General features: G+C 52.1%; 1 protein-coding gene across 4 annotated transcripts in view; it reads left to right on the forward strand.

Annotated features, from left to right (window-relative positions):
* Positions 1-14,591, forward strand: part of Hnf1a (HNF1 homeobox A) — a 34,234-nt gene that overhangs the window by 13,675 nt on the left and 5,968 nt on the right. For all 4 annotated transcript variants that reach the window (XM_087577745.1, XM_087577744.1, XM_087577743.1 and 1 more), the window contains 5 exon segments: positions 5,910-6,109; positions 11,478-11,664; positions 12,020-12,261; positions 13,458-13,606; positions 13,712-13,913. In XM_087577745.1, coding sequence (XP_087433871.1) covers positions 5,910-6,109; positions 11,478-11,664; positions 12,020-12,261; positions 13,458-13,606; positions 13,712-13,913 — 980 coding nt within the window.

Genomic DNA, 14,591 nt, shown 5'->3' on the forward strand with positions numbered 1-14,591 from the left:
TAGATGCCTGTCCTCTGTATCTCTGAGTTCCAAACCTGCCCAGTTCAACTGGGTGGGGGCTAAAAAAAACTTTTTTAGTTGCTTCGGCAACGAATGGGTACAGATTGTGTTTGTTTGATGGTTTGTTTTCTTGTTGCTTTTTTGTAACCACTAAGTGAGACGTTTGATAAGCACTGCTGTTGTTAAGTGGAGCTGGTTTGAGCAGGTTACGCGCAGGCTCTCTGTAAGTCCCGGCCTACCCACTATTAATGTTTGAGGCTGAGTCCCACGGGTGCAGCCCCCGCTGTCCTGGGGCTTAATAGATAGACCTGGCTGGCCACCTGCCTCTGCCTGGGATTAAAGGTGGCACTAACAGGCTCCAACAAAGATTTGTTTATTTACTATCTATGCATTTGTGTGTGAGCATGTCCGTGTGAGTGACTGCCACCTACACACATGGCTGTTGGTAGGGGCCTGAAGAGAGTAGCAGACTCCGGGGAGCCGGATTTACAGGCATTTGTGAGTGACCAGACATAGTGTTAGGATCCAAATTCTGGTCTTCGTGATTGACCAGCAAGTGCTCTTAAACGCTGGGCCATGTCCTTGGTTCTGGTTTTTTGAGATAAGGTCAAAATATGTACTTCAGGCTAGCTCTGAAGTCTGACTGAAGGCTAAGGTCACTAGATTACGTAAGGAATTGAACACATGTAGTTTTTATATCTACTGGGGTCCTGAAAGCGCTTTCCTAATGACGCTGAGGAGGCTGCATTGTATCTAGTGTGTTACATAATATTATAATGTATCACACACTTTAAAAAAGTTTCTGAGCAGTCTTCTGACATTTCATGGCTACAGGAAAGTGTGGAAAGTGTCTTTTCACACACATACCATGCCCATATCACACACGTATCACAAACATGTGCACACCACATGTACACAAACAGACATACACACAATATAATGAAAGAAATATTTCCTTTGACACAAGGTCTCCTGTAGCTCAGGCTAGCCTTCGTATGTGGCTGATGCTGGCCTTGAACCCCCAATCTCCCTGCATACACCGGCCACATGCTGGGATTACAGGTGTGAACTATCAAGCCAAGAATGTTTGGTGTTTGTTTTGCTTTTTCAGACAAGGTTGGAATATGGAGCTCAGGGTGCTATGGCATGGAGGTTTTCCGGCCTCAGTTTTCCTAATGCTGGCATCATATGTGTGTGCCACCACACATAAGCGTGTGTCACTGCAGCTGGCTTCTCTTTCCTCACTTCTAACCTCAAGTGAGCAGCAGGCAACACAGCAGAAACCCCAACAGACCTTCTGTCCTTCTATACAGTGGGATGCAAAGGCTGCTGGGACAGCATCAGTGTCTTTTGTCTCCCACAGCAAGCAATGGAAGCATCCACTCTCTAAGGATGCTGTTTGTCATGCGTGTAAAATCTCAAGCCTCGAGTTTTAGAAACAGATTGCAGAGCTGAGGGGGGAGGGGCACACAAGCTTTCCAGCCTCGTGAACTGAGGTGTATTTACTGATACAGGCATATTGGGGGTGGGTGCTGGTAAGATGGCTCTGTTTGCAAAAGAGTTTGAATTTGATCCTCAAGACCCGCATGGTGGATGGCGACAAACAGCTACTATAAGTTGTCCTCTGACTGTCGCATGTGTGCCGTGGCACCCATCTTTCTCTGTCTCTCTCTTTCTCTCTGTCTCTCTTTCTCTGTCTCTCTCTTTCTCTGTCTCTCTCTTTCTCTGTCTCTCTCTTTCTCTCTGTCTCTCTCTGTCTCTCTGTCTCTCTGTCTCTCTCTGTCTCTCTCTCTCTCTCAGAGAGGCAATTCATTGTGCAGGCAATCTGTAAACACACTCCCTCCTTTCCATCAGGGAGACCAGCAGTGAGGACAGGATGGAGCTATGACCCTTAGGTGGTCTCCTCAGGGACGCTCCCTGCCCCCAGAGTGCAATTCTGGCTCCCAGGCACCCATATTTGCAGCAAAGATACCTCTGTACACCGAGTTCTAACACCATGCGCCTGGGTCTCGACTTCAAGGCCTCCCTCCAGCCCAGCGCTGTGGGAGAGCAGATAGGTTGCTGCCAAGGGTGTACTGCAGACTTTGGGCATTTTAATTAACCCTGTGTGGTTTCTGCCTGGGCTATACTTAGAGATGGCTGCTGCTCTGGGTGGAATTGGATTCTGCTGGGCTAGCCCTGTCGCACAGTCCTAACCCTTGGGCAAGAGGGCGAGAGACACAATCGATCCAAGGTCTCTAAGCTTCGGTGGTTCTGATGGCAAATGGGGACAGTCCATATTTCACAGCCTTTCTTTGTCTCAGGGGTTTTCCCCATCCATGTATCCATCTGTCTGTCTGTCCTCCGCTGTCAACCTATTGATCCATCACTCCACCCACATCCAGTTACCTATCCACCCATCCATTTGTCTGTTCCTCCACCCATTCAACCACCCATCCTTCTACTTAGCATCTACCCATCTATCTTAGTCAGGATTCTATTGCCGTGACGAAGCATTTGACCAAAAGCAATTCGGGGAAGTAAGGTTCATTTCATCTATGTTGTACTCCATCATGCAGGGAGGTCAGGGGAGGAGCTCAAGGTGGTGGTGGGGAAATGGGGGGAGGGGGACCTGGAGGCAGAAACTGAAGCACAGGGCGGGGCGTGGAGGAACAGAGTTTGCTCAGCCTGTTTTTTTATACGCCCCAAGACTGCTTGTCCAGGGGGGGCCCACCCACAGAGGTCTGGTCCCTCAGACATCAATCATTAATTAAGAAAATGCCACACGCTGGTAGGATTTGCTGAAGGAGGCAGAGGCAGGAGGATCACGAGTTCGAGGCCAGCCTGGGCTACACATTTAAGGGGTTGGGGATTTAGCTCAGTGGTAGAGCGCTTGCCTAGCATGCGCAAGGCCCTGGGTTCGGTCCCCAGCTCCGGAAGAAAGAAAAAAAAAAAAAAAAAAAAAAAAAGAAAATGCCCTAAAGTTCTGCCTACAGATGAATCTTGTAAGGGATTTTCTCAATTTGTGGTTCCCTTCTTCTCAGATACCTCCAGCTTGTGTTAAGTTGACCGAAAATAGCAAACAGCCAAACAGGTCACCACCCATCCATCCATGCACCCACCCATCCATCCACCCACCCACCCACCCATCCACCCACCCATCCATCCACCCACCCACCCATCCACCCACCCACCCACCCACCCATCCATCCACCCACCCACCCACCCATCCATCCACGCACCCACCCACCCACCCATCCATCCACCCACCCACCCATCCATCCACCCACCCACCCATCCACCCACCCATCCATCCATCTACCCATCCATCCACCCATCCATCCTTCCATCCATCCACCCATCCATCATCCATCCTTCCATCCATCCACCCATCCATCATCCATCCATCCATCCATCCACCCATCCATCCACCCATCCATCATCCATCCTTCCATTTATCCACCCATCCATCCATCCACCCACCCACCCACCCATCCATCCATCCACCCACCCATCCACCCACCCATCCATCCATCCACCCATCCATCCACCCATCCATCATCCATCCTTCCATCCATCCACCCATCCATCCATGCACCCACCCATTCACCCACCCATTCACCCACCCATCCACCCACCCATCCATCCACCCATCCATCCACCCATCCACCCACCCACCCACCCATTCATCCACCCACCCACCCATCCATCCACCCACCCATCCATCTACCCATCCATCCACCCACCCATCCACCCACCCATCCATCTACCCATCCACCCACCCATCCATCCACCCATCCATCTACCCATCCATCCATCCACCCACCCACCCACCCATCCATCCATCCACCCACCCATCCATCCATCCATCCACCCACCCACCCACCCATCCACCCATCCATCCACCCACCCATCCACCCATCCACCCACCCATCCATCCACCCATCCATCTACCCATCCATCCATCCACCCACCCACCCATCCATCCATGCACCCACCCATCCATCCATCCATCCACCCACCCACCCACCCATCCACCCATCCATCCACCCACCCATCCACCCATCCACCCACCCATCCATCCACCCATCCATCTACCCATCCATCCATCCACCCACCCACCCACCCATCCATCCATCCACCCACCCACCCACCCACCCATCCATCCACCCACCCATCCACCCACCCATCCATCTACCCATCCATCCATCCACCCACCCACCCACCCATCCATCCATCCACCCACCCATCCATCCATCCATCCACCCACCCACCCACCCATCCACCCATCCATCCACCCACCCATCCACCCATCCACCCACCCATCCATCCACCCATCCATCTACCCATCCATCCATCCACCCACCCACCCATCCATCCATGCACCCACCCATCCATCCATCCATCCACCCACCCACCCACCCATCCACCCATCCATCCACCCACCCATCCACCCATCCACCCACCCATCCATCCACCCATCCATCTACCCATCCATCCATCCACCCACCCACCCACCCATCCATCCATCCACCCACCCACCCACCCACCCATCCATCCACCCACCCATCCACCCACCCATCCATCTACCCATCCATCCATCCACCCACCCACCCATCCATCCATCCACCCACCCACCCACCCATCCATCCACCCACCCACCCATCCATCCATCCACCCACCCACCCATCCACCCACCCACCCACCCACCCATCCATCCACCCACCCACCCATCCATCCATCCACCCACCCACCCATCCACCCACCCATCCATCCATCTACCCATCCATCCACCCATCCATCCTTCCATCCATCCACCCATCATCATCCATCCTTCCATCCATCCACCCATCCATCATCCATCCATCCATCCATCCACCCATCCATCCACCCATCCATCATCCATCCTTCCATTTATCCACCCATCCATCCATCCACCCACCCACCCATCCATCCATCCACCCACCCATCCACCCACCCATCCATCCATCCACCCATCCATCCACCCATCCATCATCCATCCTTCCATCCATCCACCCATCCATCCATGCACCCACCCATTCACCCACCCATTCACCCACCCATCCACCCACCCATCCATCCACCCATCCATCCACCCATCCACCCACCCACCCACCCATTCATCCACCCACCCACCCATCCATCCACCCACCCATCCATCTACCCATCCATCCACCCACCCATCCACCCACCCATCCATCTACCCATCCACCCACCCATCCATCCACCCATCCACCCACCCATCCATCCATCCACCCACCCACCCACCCATCCATCCACCCATCCACCCATCCATCATCCATCCTTCCATCCATCCATCCATCCACTCACCCATCCATCCATCCTTCCATCCATCCACCCATCCATCATCCATCCTTCCATCCATCCATCCTCCACTCACCTCCCTGTGTATCATCCGTGGTATATTCTGTGTCAGGCTCACTTTGGCTTCTGGGAACCAGACAGTTCTTCCACCATTACGGTTGTTTAAAGCTCACTTAAAAGGCTGGTAAGATGGTTCAGCAGGCAGAAGCACTTGCTACAGAAGCCTGGTGGCTTGAGCTTAATCTGCAAGATCCATGTAACGGTGCAAGGAGAACTGAGCTCCACACACATATTGTAGTGCATGTGCACATGCGGGCACACACTCACATACTCGTCACAAAGCATCATAGACACTTCCAGGGTCAGCAGAGAGAGGATCCCTGAGCAACTCATAAGTTGACGGGCCTCCTTACTTGGCTGGCACAATTTCCCGAGGAAATCTGCTCATGTATACACACGTGTCCTGGTATGGAACCCGAGTACAAGTCCTACCCACAGAGGAGGGCCCTAGTCTCCAGAACCCCAGCATCGCCTTAGGGGTCAGGAAGGGCCATTGAACAGACCCTGTCCTTGCTCCCCTCCAGGGAGGACCCATGGCGCGTGGCAAAGATGGTCAAGTCGTACCTGCAGCAACACAACATCCCCCAGCGGGAGGTGGTGGACACTACGGGTCTCAACCAGTCCCACCTGTCCCAGCACCTCAACAAGGGCACCCCCATGAAGACGCAGAAGCGGGCCGCGCTGTACACCTGGTACGTCCGCAAGCAGCGAGAGGTGGCTCAGCGTAAGTAACGACCCCAGCCTGTGTCCTCCTCCCTGGCAAGGGCTCACGGTGGGGTGGCCCACAGCTCTCTCCACAGCCCATAGGGTGAGAGCGTTACCCCCTCCCCCATCTCGTAGATTCGTGAGACTGAGAGGTACAAGAAAGGGGTCCTCGGACTTACCGTGCATTCTGCACGAGGTGCCGAGGGAAGGGAGCGGATGGGTCTACAGATACACACACTGGGTTGCTCCTTCCAGAAACTCACGGCTGGATGGGAGAGGGGAGATCACTATACAATGAGACATGGATTGTACGATGTAAACAACTAAACCCGGCAATAACTGTGGTATTAATTGAGCACCTACTGCGTCCTGGGCTCAGGGCTGAGTAAAACGCTGAGCTGATGGTAGAAGGGATTTAATAAACACTTCTACCCCAGGGAGACAGAGGTTTCAGGAAACTTTCATGGGGACCGTGACCATTACTTCCCCAATGTCCTTATGGAAGTATGAGGAAGGGGGCTGGGGATTTAGCTCAGTGGTAGAGCGCTTACCTAGCAAGCGCAAGGCCCTGGGTTCGGTCCCCAGCTCCGAAAAAAAAAAAAAAAAAAAAAAGAAAAGGAAGTATGAGGAAGGATGTTGCAATCAGGAGGAACAGCATGAGAAAAGGCTCAGAGGCTGGTGCACACTCAGACGGATGACCTTCTGATTCCCCACCCTCACCCCACCCCCATACTCGGGAGAGAACACAAAACTTCCTGCATGTGAGGCATGTGCTCTGCCAGGGAACTAAGTCCCCAGCACAGGGTCTCACTGTGTAGCCCAGGCTGGCCTTGAACTTGTGATCTTGCTGACTCAGCCTTCCACATGCTGGAATGACAAGTTTTCTCTGCTACTCTTACTTGAGCTTCCCCTCCAAGGTTCTAGCAGTTGGCCATTACTGGGAGGTATATCGGATTGTTTAACAATCACTTTCTGAGGGACTTTTAGGGATTTTCCCAGGTAAGCTCTCAGGACACTTTGTTGCAAAGAACACCGGTGTAGAAAAAGTTCCTAGAAGCCCGCACTGCACGGGTCTGCCTAGACTCTGTCTGTGTTATGGTTCTGTAGTGGTTTTCTCGTGAGACTAACAGTGAGAGTGGGCTGTCTCTCCGACTCTTGCCTGCTCTTAGGACCCTTTTCCTTCTACTGGGTTGCCTCATCCAGCCTTAGTGAGTGGAAGGTTCCTAGTCTTACTGCAACTTGTTATGCTGAGTTGAGCTGATGTCCCCAGGAGGTTTACTCTTTTCTGAAGGGAAACAGAAGAGTGGGTGTGGGGGAGGGGAATTGGGGGAGGAAGGAGTGGAGGAGGGAGAGGAAACTGCTGTCCAGATGTAACATATAGGAGAAGAATACATTTTAATTTTAATTTTTTTTTTCGGAGCTGGGGACAGAACCCAGGGCCTTGCGCTTGTAGGCAAGCGCTCTACCACTGAGCTAAGTCCGCAACCCCAGAATACATTTTAAAAAGGGAAAAAAAAAAGAGAAAAACTTCCTAGATGTGGGATTCTACGGTGCAAATTTCCAAGTTGTTGACGGACAGTCCTGAGATGGGGGGGAAAGGGGAGGAACAAAGTGCTCACCACCCCTCGACCTGAGCTGAATCACCAGACCCCATGATAGAGGTTATTGTTGCTTTTTTTAAAATTATTTTTAAAAAAGATTTATTTATTTATCTCATGTATGTGAGTGCACTGTCGCTGTCTTCAGACACACCAGAAGAGGGCATCAGATCCCATTACAGGTGGTTGTGAGCCACCATGGGGTTGCTAGGAATTGAACTCAGGACCTCTGGAAGAGCAGTCAGTGCTCTTAGCCACTGAGCCATCTCTCCAGCCGGAGGTATTTTTAATTCTTAAAATTGTACTTATTTGGGGTTGGGGATTTAGCTCAGTGGTAGAGCGCTTGCCTAGCAAGCGCAAGGCCCTGGGTTCGGTCCCCAGCTCCGAAAAAAAGAATAAAAAAATTGTACTTATTTTAATGTGTATGGGTGTTTCGTCAACATCGTAAGTTATGTTCATGTGCCTGGTGCCTGTGGCAGCCAGAAGAGGGCAGTAGATCCTTTGTGAGTTACCACGTGGGTGCCGGGAACTGAACTCAGGTCCTCAGGAAGAGCAGCCAGTGCTCATAATTACCGAGACATCTCTCCAGTCCTCAATACAGAGTTTTTAACCTTTGAAGGGAAAATTGAAAGATAGGATAAAGTTATTCTCGATGAGCCCGAAGTATTAGGTCTCTTCCAGTGAAACAGGGCAGAGTGTCAGCTCAAACTGACTTACGAATTTTTAAGAAGAGATTCATTGCATCATGAATATGAACAAGCCAGGGGCCTAACTGATGGCTGGACATTTCCAGGCTTGGCTTCTTTTTTTTTTTTTTTTAATTCATTTAGTATATGTAAGTACACTGTAGCTGTCTTCAGACACACCAGAAGAGGGCATCGGATCCCATTACAGATGGTTGTGAGCCACCATGTGGTTGCTGGGATTTGAACTCAGGACCTCTGGAAGAGCAGTCTGTGCTCTTAACCGCTGAGCCATCTCTCCAGCCCCAGGCTTGGCTTCTTTCCTCTTTTCCTTTTCCTTTTCCTTTTCCTTTTCGTTGTTGTTGTTGTGTTTTGAATAGGGTCTGTCTCAGTCAGGGTTTCTATTCCTACACAAACCTCATGAACAAGAAGCAGGCTGGGGGGTTGGGGATTTAGCTCAGTGGTAGAGCGCTTGCCTAGGAAGCGCAAGGCCCTGGGTTCGGTCCCCAGCTCCGAAAAAAAGAACAAAAAAAAAAAAAAAAAAAAAAGAAGCAGGCTGGGGAGGAAAGGGTTTATTCAGCTCACACTTCCACACTGCTGTCCATCACCAAAGGAAGTCAGGACAGGAACCCAAGCAGGTCAGGAAGCAGGAGCTGATGCAGAGGCCATGGAGGGATGTTACTTACTGGCTTGCTTCCCCTGCCTTGCTCAGCCTGCTTTCTTATAGAACCCAGGACCACCAGCCCAGGATGGCCCCACCCACAATGGGCTGGCCCCACCCACAATGGGCAGGGCCCTCCCCCCTTGATCACTAGTTAAGGAAATGCCTTACAGCTGGATCTCATGGAGGTCTCTCCTCAAGGGAGGCTCCTTTCTCTGTGATAACACCAGCTGTGTCAAGCCCAAACACAAAACCAGCCAGTGCAGGGTCTCACGTGTAGCCCATGCTAGCCTCAAACTCACTGTGCAGCCAACGATAACCCTGGCCTGCTCCCCCTGGCTCCACTTCCTCAGTGCTGAGATCACTGGTGCACACCACCGTGCTGTTTTGGTTCTGTTTTCTCTTCTGTGAACATCCTGCAGGGCGTTTCCTCCTACGGGCCTGATTGGTCCTATGAGTCCTGTGCAGCCGTCTGACCAGCTTAGCAACCTCAAGTGAAAGCAGTCTTCCAGTTTTCAGCTGAATTACTCATTTCAATAACAATAAAAAACTTCAAAATAGGCCTAATACACAAAAGTCCACAGACTTTTGTAGTTGGTATTAAGGCTTTTTTTTTTTTTTAAGATTTATTTATTTATTTTATGTGAGGACACTGTAGCTGTACTTCAGACAGACCAGAAGAGGGTATCGGATCCCATGACAGATGGTTGTGAGGCACCATGTGGTTGCTGGGAATTGAACTCAGGACCTTTGGAAGAGCAGTCAGTGCTCTTAAACGCTGAGCCATCTCTCCAGCCCCCGGTATTAAGGCTTTTGTTTGTTGCTGGGTGGTGTTTGTTTCTTTTGACACAGTGTCTCACTATATAGCCCTGGCTGTCTTGGGACTCACTCTGTAGATCAGGTTGGCCTGGAACTCACTAAGATCCCCCTGCCTCTGCCTCTCAGGCAGGAGCCACCACTACCTGGCTTTTTCTTCCTTCTTGAGACAGGGTACCCCTGTGACCCCAGCTTGAGTGGAATTTGCTATGCAACATAGGATGGCTTCAACGTTATAGCAATTCTCCTGCCTCAGCCTCCAGAAGGCTGGGATTTTAGTTATGAGTGACAACACGTGGCTCTTTCACAAAGCCAACATAGCAACACAGCTTCCTGGTGGATGAAGTGAGCAGCTTCCTAGCAACCCCTCCCCAGCAAGTGTAGTCCCTGATCCTGACTTCCAACCATGGCTGCTTACCGCTGCTTCTGAAGTTTTCATGACCGCCATTTTTGCTCCATGTTAATTGTGCGAGACTCATCTACGTGGTCCCTTGTCATTTCCCATGGGTCAAATTCATGGTCATGTGTGACTACTCCCTTTCGTGGAGGAGACACTACTCTTCTTTGGTGGACATTTGGATCGCTTCTGATCTTTTGATTCTGTGAACGGGACAGACGGCTCGGAACATTTTTACTTGAGGTTTTAGGTAAAGCTGAGTACACAATTCTATTGGCTGTGGGATTACTGGGTCTTAGCAGTTCCTGCCCCAATCGCTGTGGTTTTGCACGCCAACCATCAAGGTCTCAACATTATAGATGCTTCTGAAATCTGTGTTAACACTTATTAGTGTTGGTCTTTTCATTTTAGCTGTGAGATACCCACGGTGGTATTGTATTATGGTTTTAACTTTAATTTTCTTGGTAACTCCTTACGATATTATTATGTTATTATCCTTTAAAAAGTACCTATTTTATTTAGGGCCAGTCATGGTGATTCATGACCTTTAAACCTGGCACCGCGAGGCAGAGGCAGACAGATCTCTGTGAATTCCAGACCAGCTTCTAGGACAGACAGAATTACATAGTAAACAACCTACTCTTCCAGAGGACCGGAGTTCGATTCCTAGCCGACCTCAGGTGTTTGATGGTCACCTCTAGCACCTTTTTCAGGTCACTGTGCCCTGCCACATACTCATGACATACACACATACAAGCAAAAATATATTAAAAATAAATAAGTGTTTCAGGTTTTGGGGGCCAAACTATGGTTTCTGGTACTTCAAGTCTTGGCCACGGCTCCTGCTATTCTGTGAGTGTGGACAGAAACAAGATGGTCACCTCAGAGTCAGTGTGAATGGGTGGGTGTGACTAGGCCAGGCTGACCTCGAACTCACAGAGACCCGCCTGCCTCTGCCTCTTGAATGCTGGTATTTATGACACCAAGTTCCCTTTTAGCAGGGGGTGGGGCTCGGCTTGGACGAAGATTTCGTGCATGCTAAGCAAGCTCGCTACCAACCGATTCATGGCTCCAGTCCTGATCGGATGATTTTACTCTAAACTGTCAACTACTGTTTAAGCACCTTGGGGAAGAGAGAGACTGAGGGGTGGGGGTCGGGGGAAAGGTCACGTGATCTGACAAGCGGAGGTGGGAGCGGTCAATTCCGCACTGACCGCTCTCTGTCCCAACAGAATTCACCCACGCGGGGCAGGGCGGACTGATTGAAGAGCCCACAGGTGATGAGCTGCCAACCAAAAAGGGGCGGAGGAACCGGTTCAAGTGGGGCCCCGCATCCCAGCAGATCCTGTTCCAGGCTTACGAGAGGCAGAAGAACCCCAGCAAGGAAGAGCGAGAGACCTTGGTGGAGGAGTGCAATAGGTAGCGCGGTGGTCCGCCATCAGGGCGGGAGGTTAAGCCGGGGAAGGGAAGAGAAGGTGTCTCTGGGTCCTCAGGGCCGCCTCAGCAGTCCTTGAGAGCTCTCGCTGTCCAGTCAGTGGAGAGGAGTCAGTTTCTTGCATTGTTTTGAATTCCTCCAGCAACGCTTTCGGACCATTCATCTCATTTCATCTCCAATTCAGCCCTATGGCTGTTTTGTCCTCTGAGAGGCTAAGTCACTTGCCCAAGGTCACGCAGCAGGGCTGGTATTGTAATCCAGCCCTCGGGTAGATCCCCCATCTCAGCACTGCCCTTGCTCTGAGCCTGGCCTGGAGGCTCACGGGTGCCATCTTTGCAGGGCGGAGTGCATCCAGAGAGGGGTGTCACCATCGCAGGCCCAGGGGCTAGGCTCCAACCTTGTCACCGAGGTGCGTGTCTACAACTGGTTTGCCAACCGGCGCAAGGAAGAAGCCTTTCGGCATAAGCTGGCCATGGACACGTATAACGGGCCTCCACCCGGGCCAGGCCCCGGCCCTGCGCTACCTGCCCACAGTTCCCCGGGCCTGCCCACAACCACCCTCTCTCCCAGTAAGGTCCACGGTGAGTCCTGTGGGTAGGGAAGCTGGGATAGGAGGTGAAGAGAAGAAGTGGATGGGTAGAAGGGCGGGAGGGACTTTCCCAGCTGCGGCAGCCACCCAAAAAATGCTCTGCGCACCACTGCGCCACTCCGCCCTCCCCTTTCCGTCGGCTCCACCCCCCACCCATCCTCCTCACTTCTCCCACTCCGGTTTTCCCTCTCGATTTCGTTTCCTCCCACTCTGCTCAGTTGACACTGCGCACTCCCTCTGCCGCCGCCCACCTCACTTAGGCGGGTCCGTAGTGGCTCACACCACCCCGGCCACTCTGATGCTGTGGTCCATCCTGGGCTAACCCGCTCTATTCAGCCTAACTCACTCACCTCTGGCTGCTTCAGTGGAGCGCAATCCCCTTCGGGTCAACCCATTCGAACCGTTTCAGTTCAACTCAATGGTGTTCCAAGTCGTAGTTTAACCCGACCAATTCCCATTCAAACCATTCCCTTTGACCAAACTAATTCCACAGAATCCAGTTCGTTTTACGTAGTATAGCCCTTGGTGCCTGGGAATTGGGGCCGGGACTTCTTGTGGACAGGTATACAATATTCGCGTCTCCTCCGTGCACATCTTACTGTATACCGAGTCACCTCCAGATGATGTGTGGCACCCAATACGGCGGAATCCCGATGTAGACACTTACACTGTATTCTGGGGTCTGGTGACAAGGAGGAAAACCCTACATGTTTTCAGCACAGATGTGGACTTTTTTTTTTTTTTTCAAATATTTTGACCCAGCAATTGGTTGAGTCTGAGGACGTGGCACCAGCGGACGAGAGGCCGACCATAAGGCTCAATTCGATTTAGACCGATTCGGTTAGTTTAGCAAAAACTCAATCCAGCTCAACTCATTTCTGGTCCCATTTAAGGAGATTTCATTTAATTTGGCCGATAGTGGTCCGTTCTGCTCAACTCAGTTCCTTTTCATTTAGTTCTCTGAGCCCCAATTCGGCTCAGTTCCGTTGTTCTTTGAGCCTCTTCTGCACAGAGGGGGACACACCAAGTAGTGGGGGACACTGCCATGCATTACAAGAGTTGGAAGCGGCTCGCACAGGAGGAAAGATGGCGTGCCCACCTGAGCAAACCAGTAGGCTCTGGCGTGGTAAGGTCTGTGGGACAGGAGTGGACGGGAAAGTGGGGTGCTGACACTGCTCCCCACCCTAGGTGTGCGGTATGGACAGTCTGCAACCAGCGAGGCAGCTGAGGTGCCCTCCAGCAGCGGAGGTCCCTTAGTCACAGTGTCTGCGGCCTTACACCAAGTGTCCCCCACAGGCTTGGAGCCCAGCAGCCTGCTGAGCACCGAGGCCAAGCTGGTGAGTGAGCGGCCCTGTCCTGTGTAGAAACCCCTCCTAGCCCCACTCTCTGTGTCTGGGAGGCAGGGTGAGGACACACCAGCTCAGCTTGGTTTCCCTTCACAGGTCTCAGCCACGGGGGGTCCCCTGCCTCCCGTCAGCACCCTGACAGCACTGCACAGCTTGGAGCAGACGTCTCCAGGTCTCAACCAGCAGCCGCAGAACCTTATCATGGCCTCGCTGCCTGGGGTCATGACCATCGGCCCAGGGGAGCCCGCCTCCCTGGGTCCCACGTTCACTAACACGGGTGCCTCTACCCTGGTTATTGGTAAGTGGGTGGGGTGACTGGAGCTCCTGTGCCTTGGGCAGAATCTGGGATCTGGAAAGAGCTACTGGGGCTCATCTGTCCATCCATACCGCATCCGCTTTCTGATCGCCGTCGACTAGGCACCCATGACACCGGGCAGTAAACCCAAGAAACCCACTAAGCATAGTGCACAGTGTAGAAGTTACCAGACATCAGTCTGAGAAGATAGTGGGGAAACAGCAGGCGAAGCGTGCATGTGTTGTGTTTTATAAAAATATCGAGAGAGGAATGCTTGGTGGAGGTGCGGTAAGGTGTGGGAGAAGGGGGTGCCTCTGCGGCCTGTGCTGAGGCATCCCTTCCCCTTGAAGGACCAGTCACAGGACGGCATAGTACAGAATAGTTTATTCAGGGCAAGGGGAGGGGAGTTGGGGTTGAGAGGGTAGTAGAGGCAGACAGAGAGCGAGAGCGAGAGCGAGAGCGAGAGCGAGAGAGAGAGAGAGAGAGAGAGAGAGAGAGAGAGAGAGAGAGAGGTGGGGGGGAATGAGGGAGGGGCAAACAGCCCCCTTTATAGCGAATCAGGCACACCTGGCTGTTTGTTGCCAGGTAACTGTGGGGCGGAGCCTAGACAAAATGTTAATGGCATGTGTGTGATGTTTTCTAGGTTAGGGGTGTTTTTAATTACTTTTTTAAACCCTAGGC

The sequence above is a fragment of the Rattus norvegicus genome, chromosome 12 (genome assembly GCF_021556685.1).
Source record: "Rattus norvegicus strain SHRSP/BbbUtx chromosome 12, alternate assembly SHRSP_T2T, whole genome shotgun sequence".
NCBI classification, from domain to species: domain Eukaryota; kingdom Metazoa; phylum Chordata; class Mammalia; order Rodentia; family Muridae; genus Rattus; species Rattus norvegicus.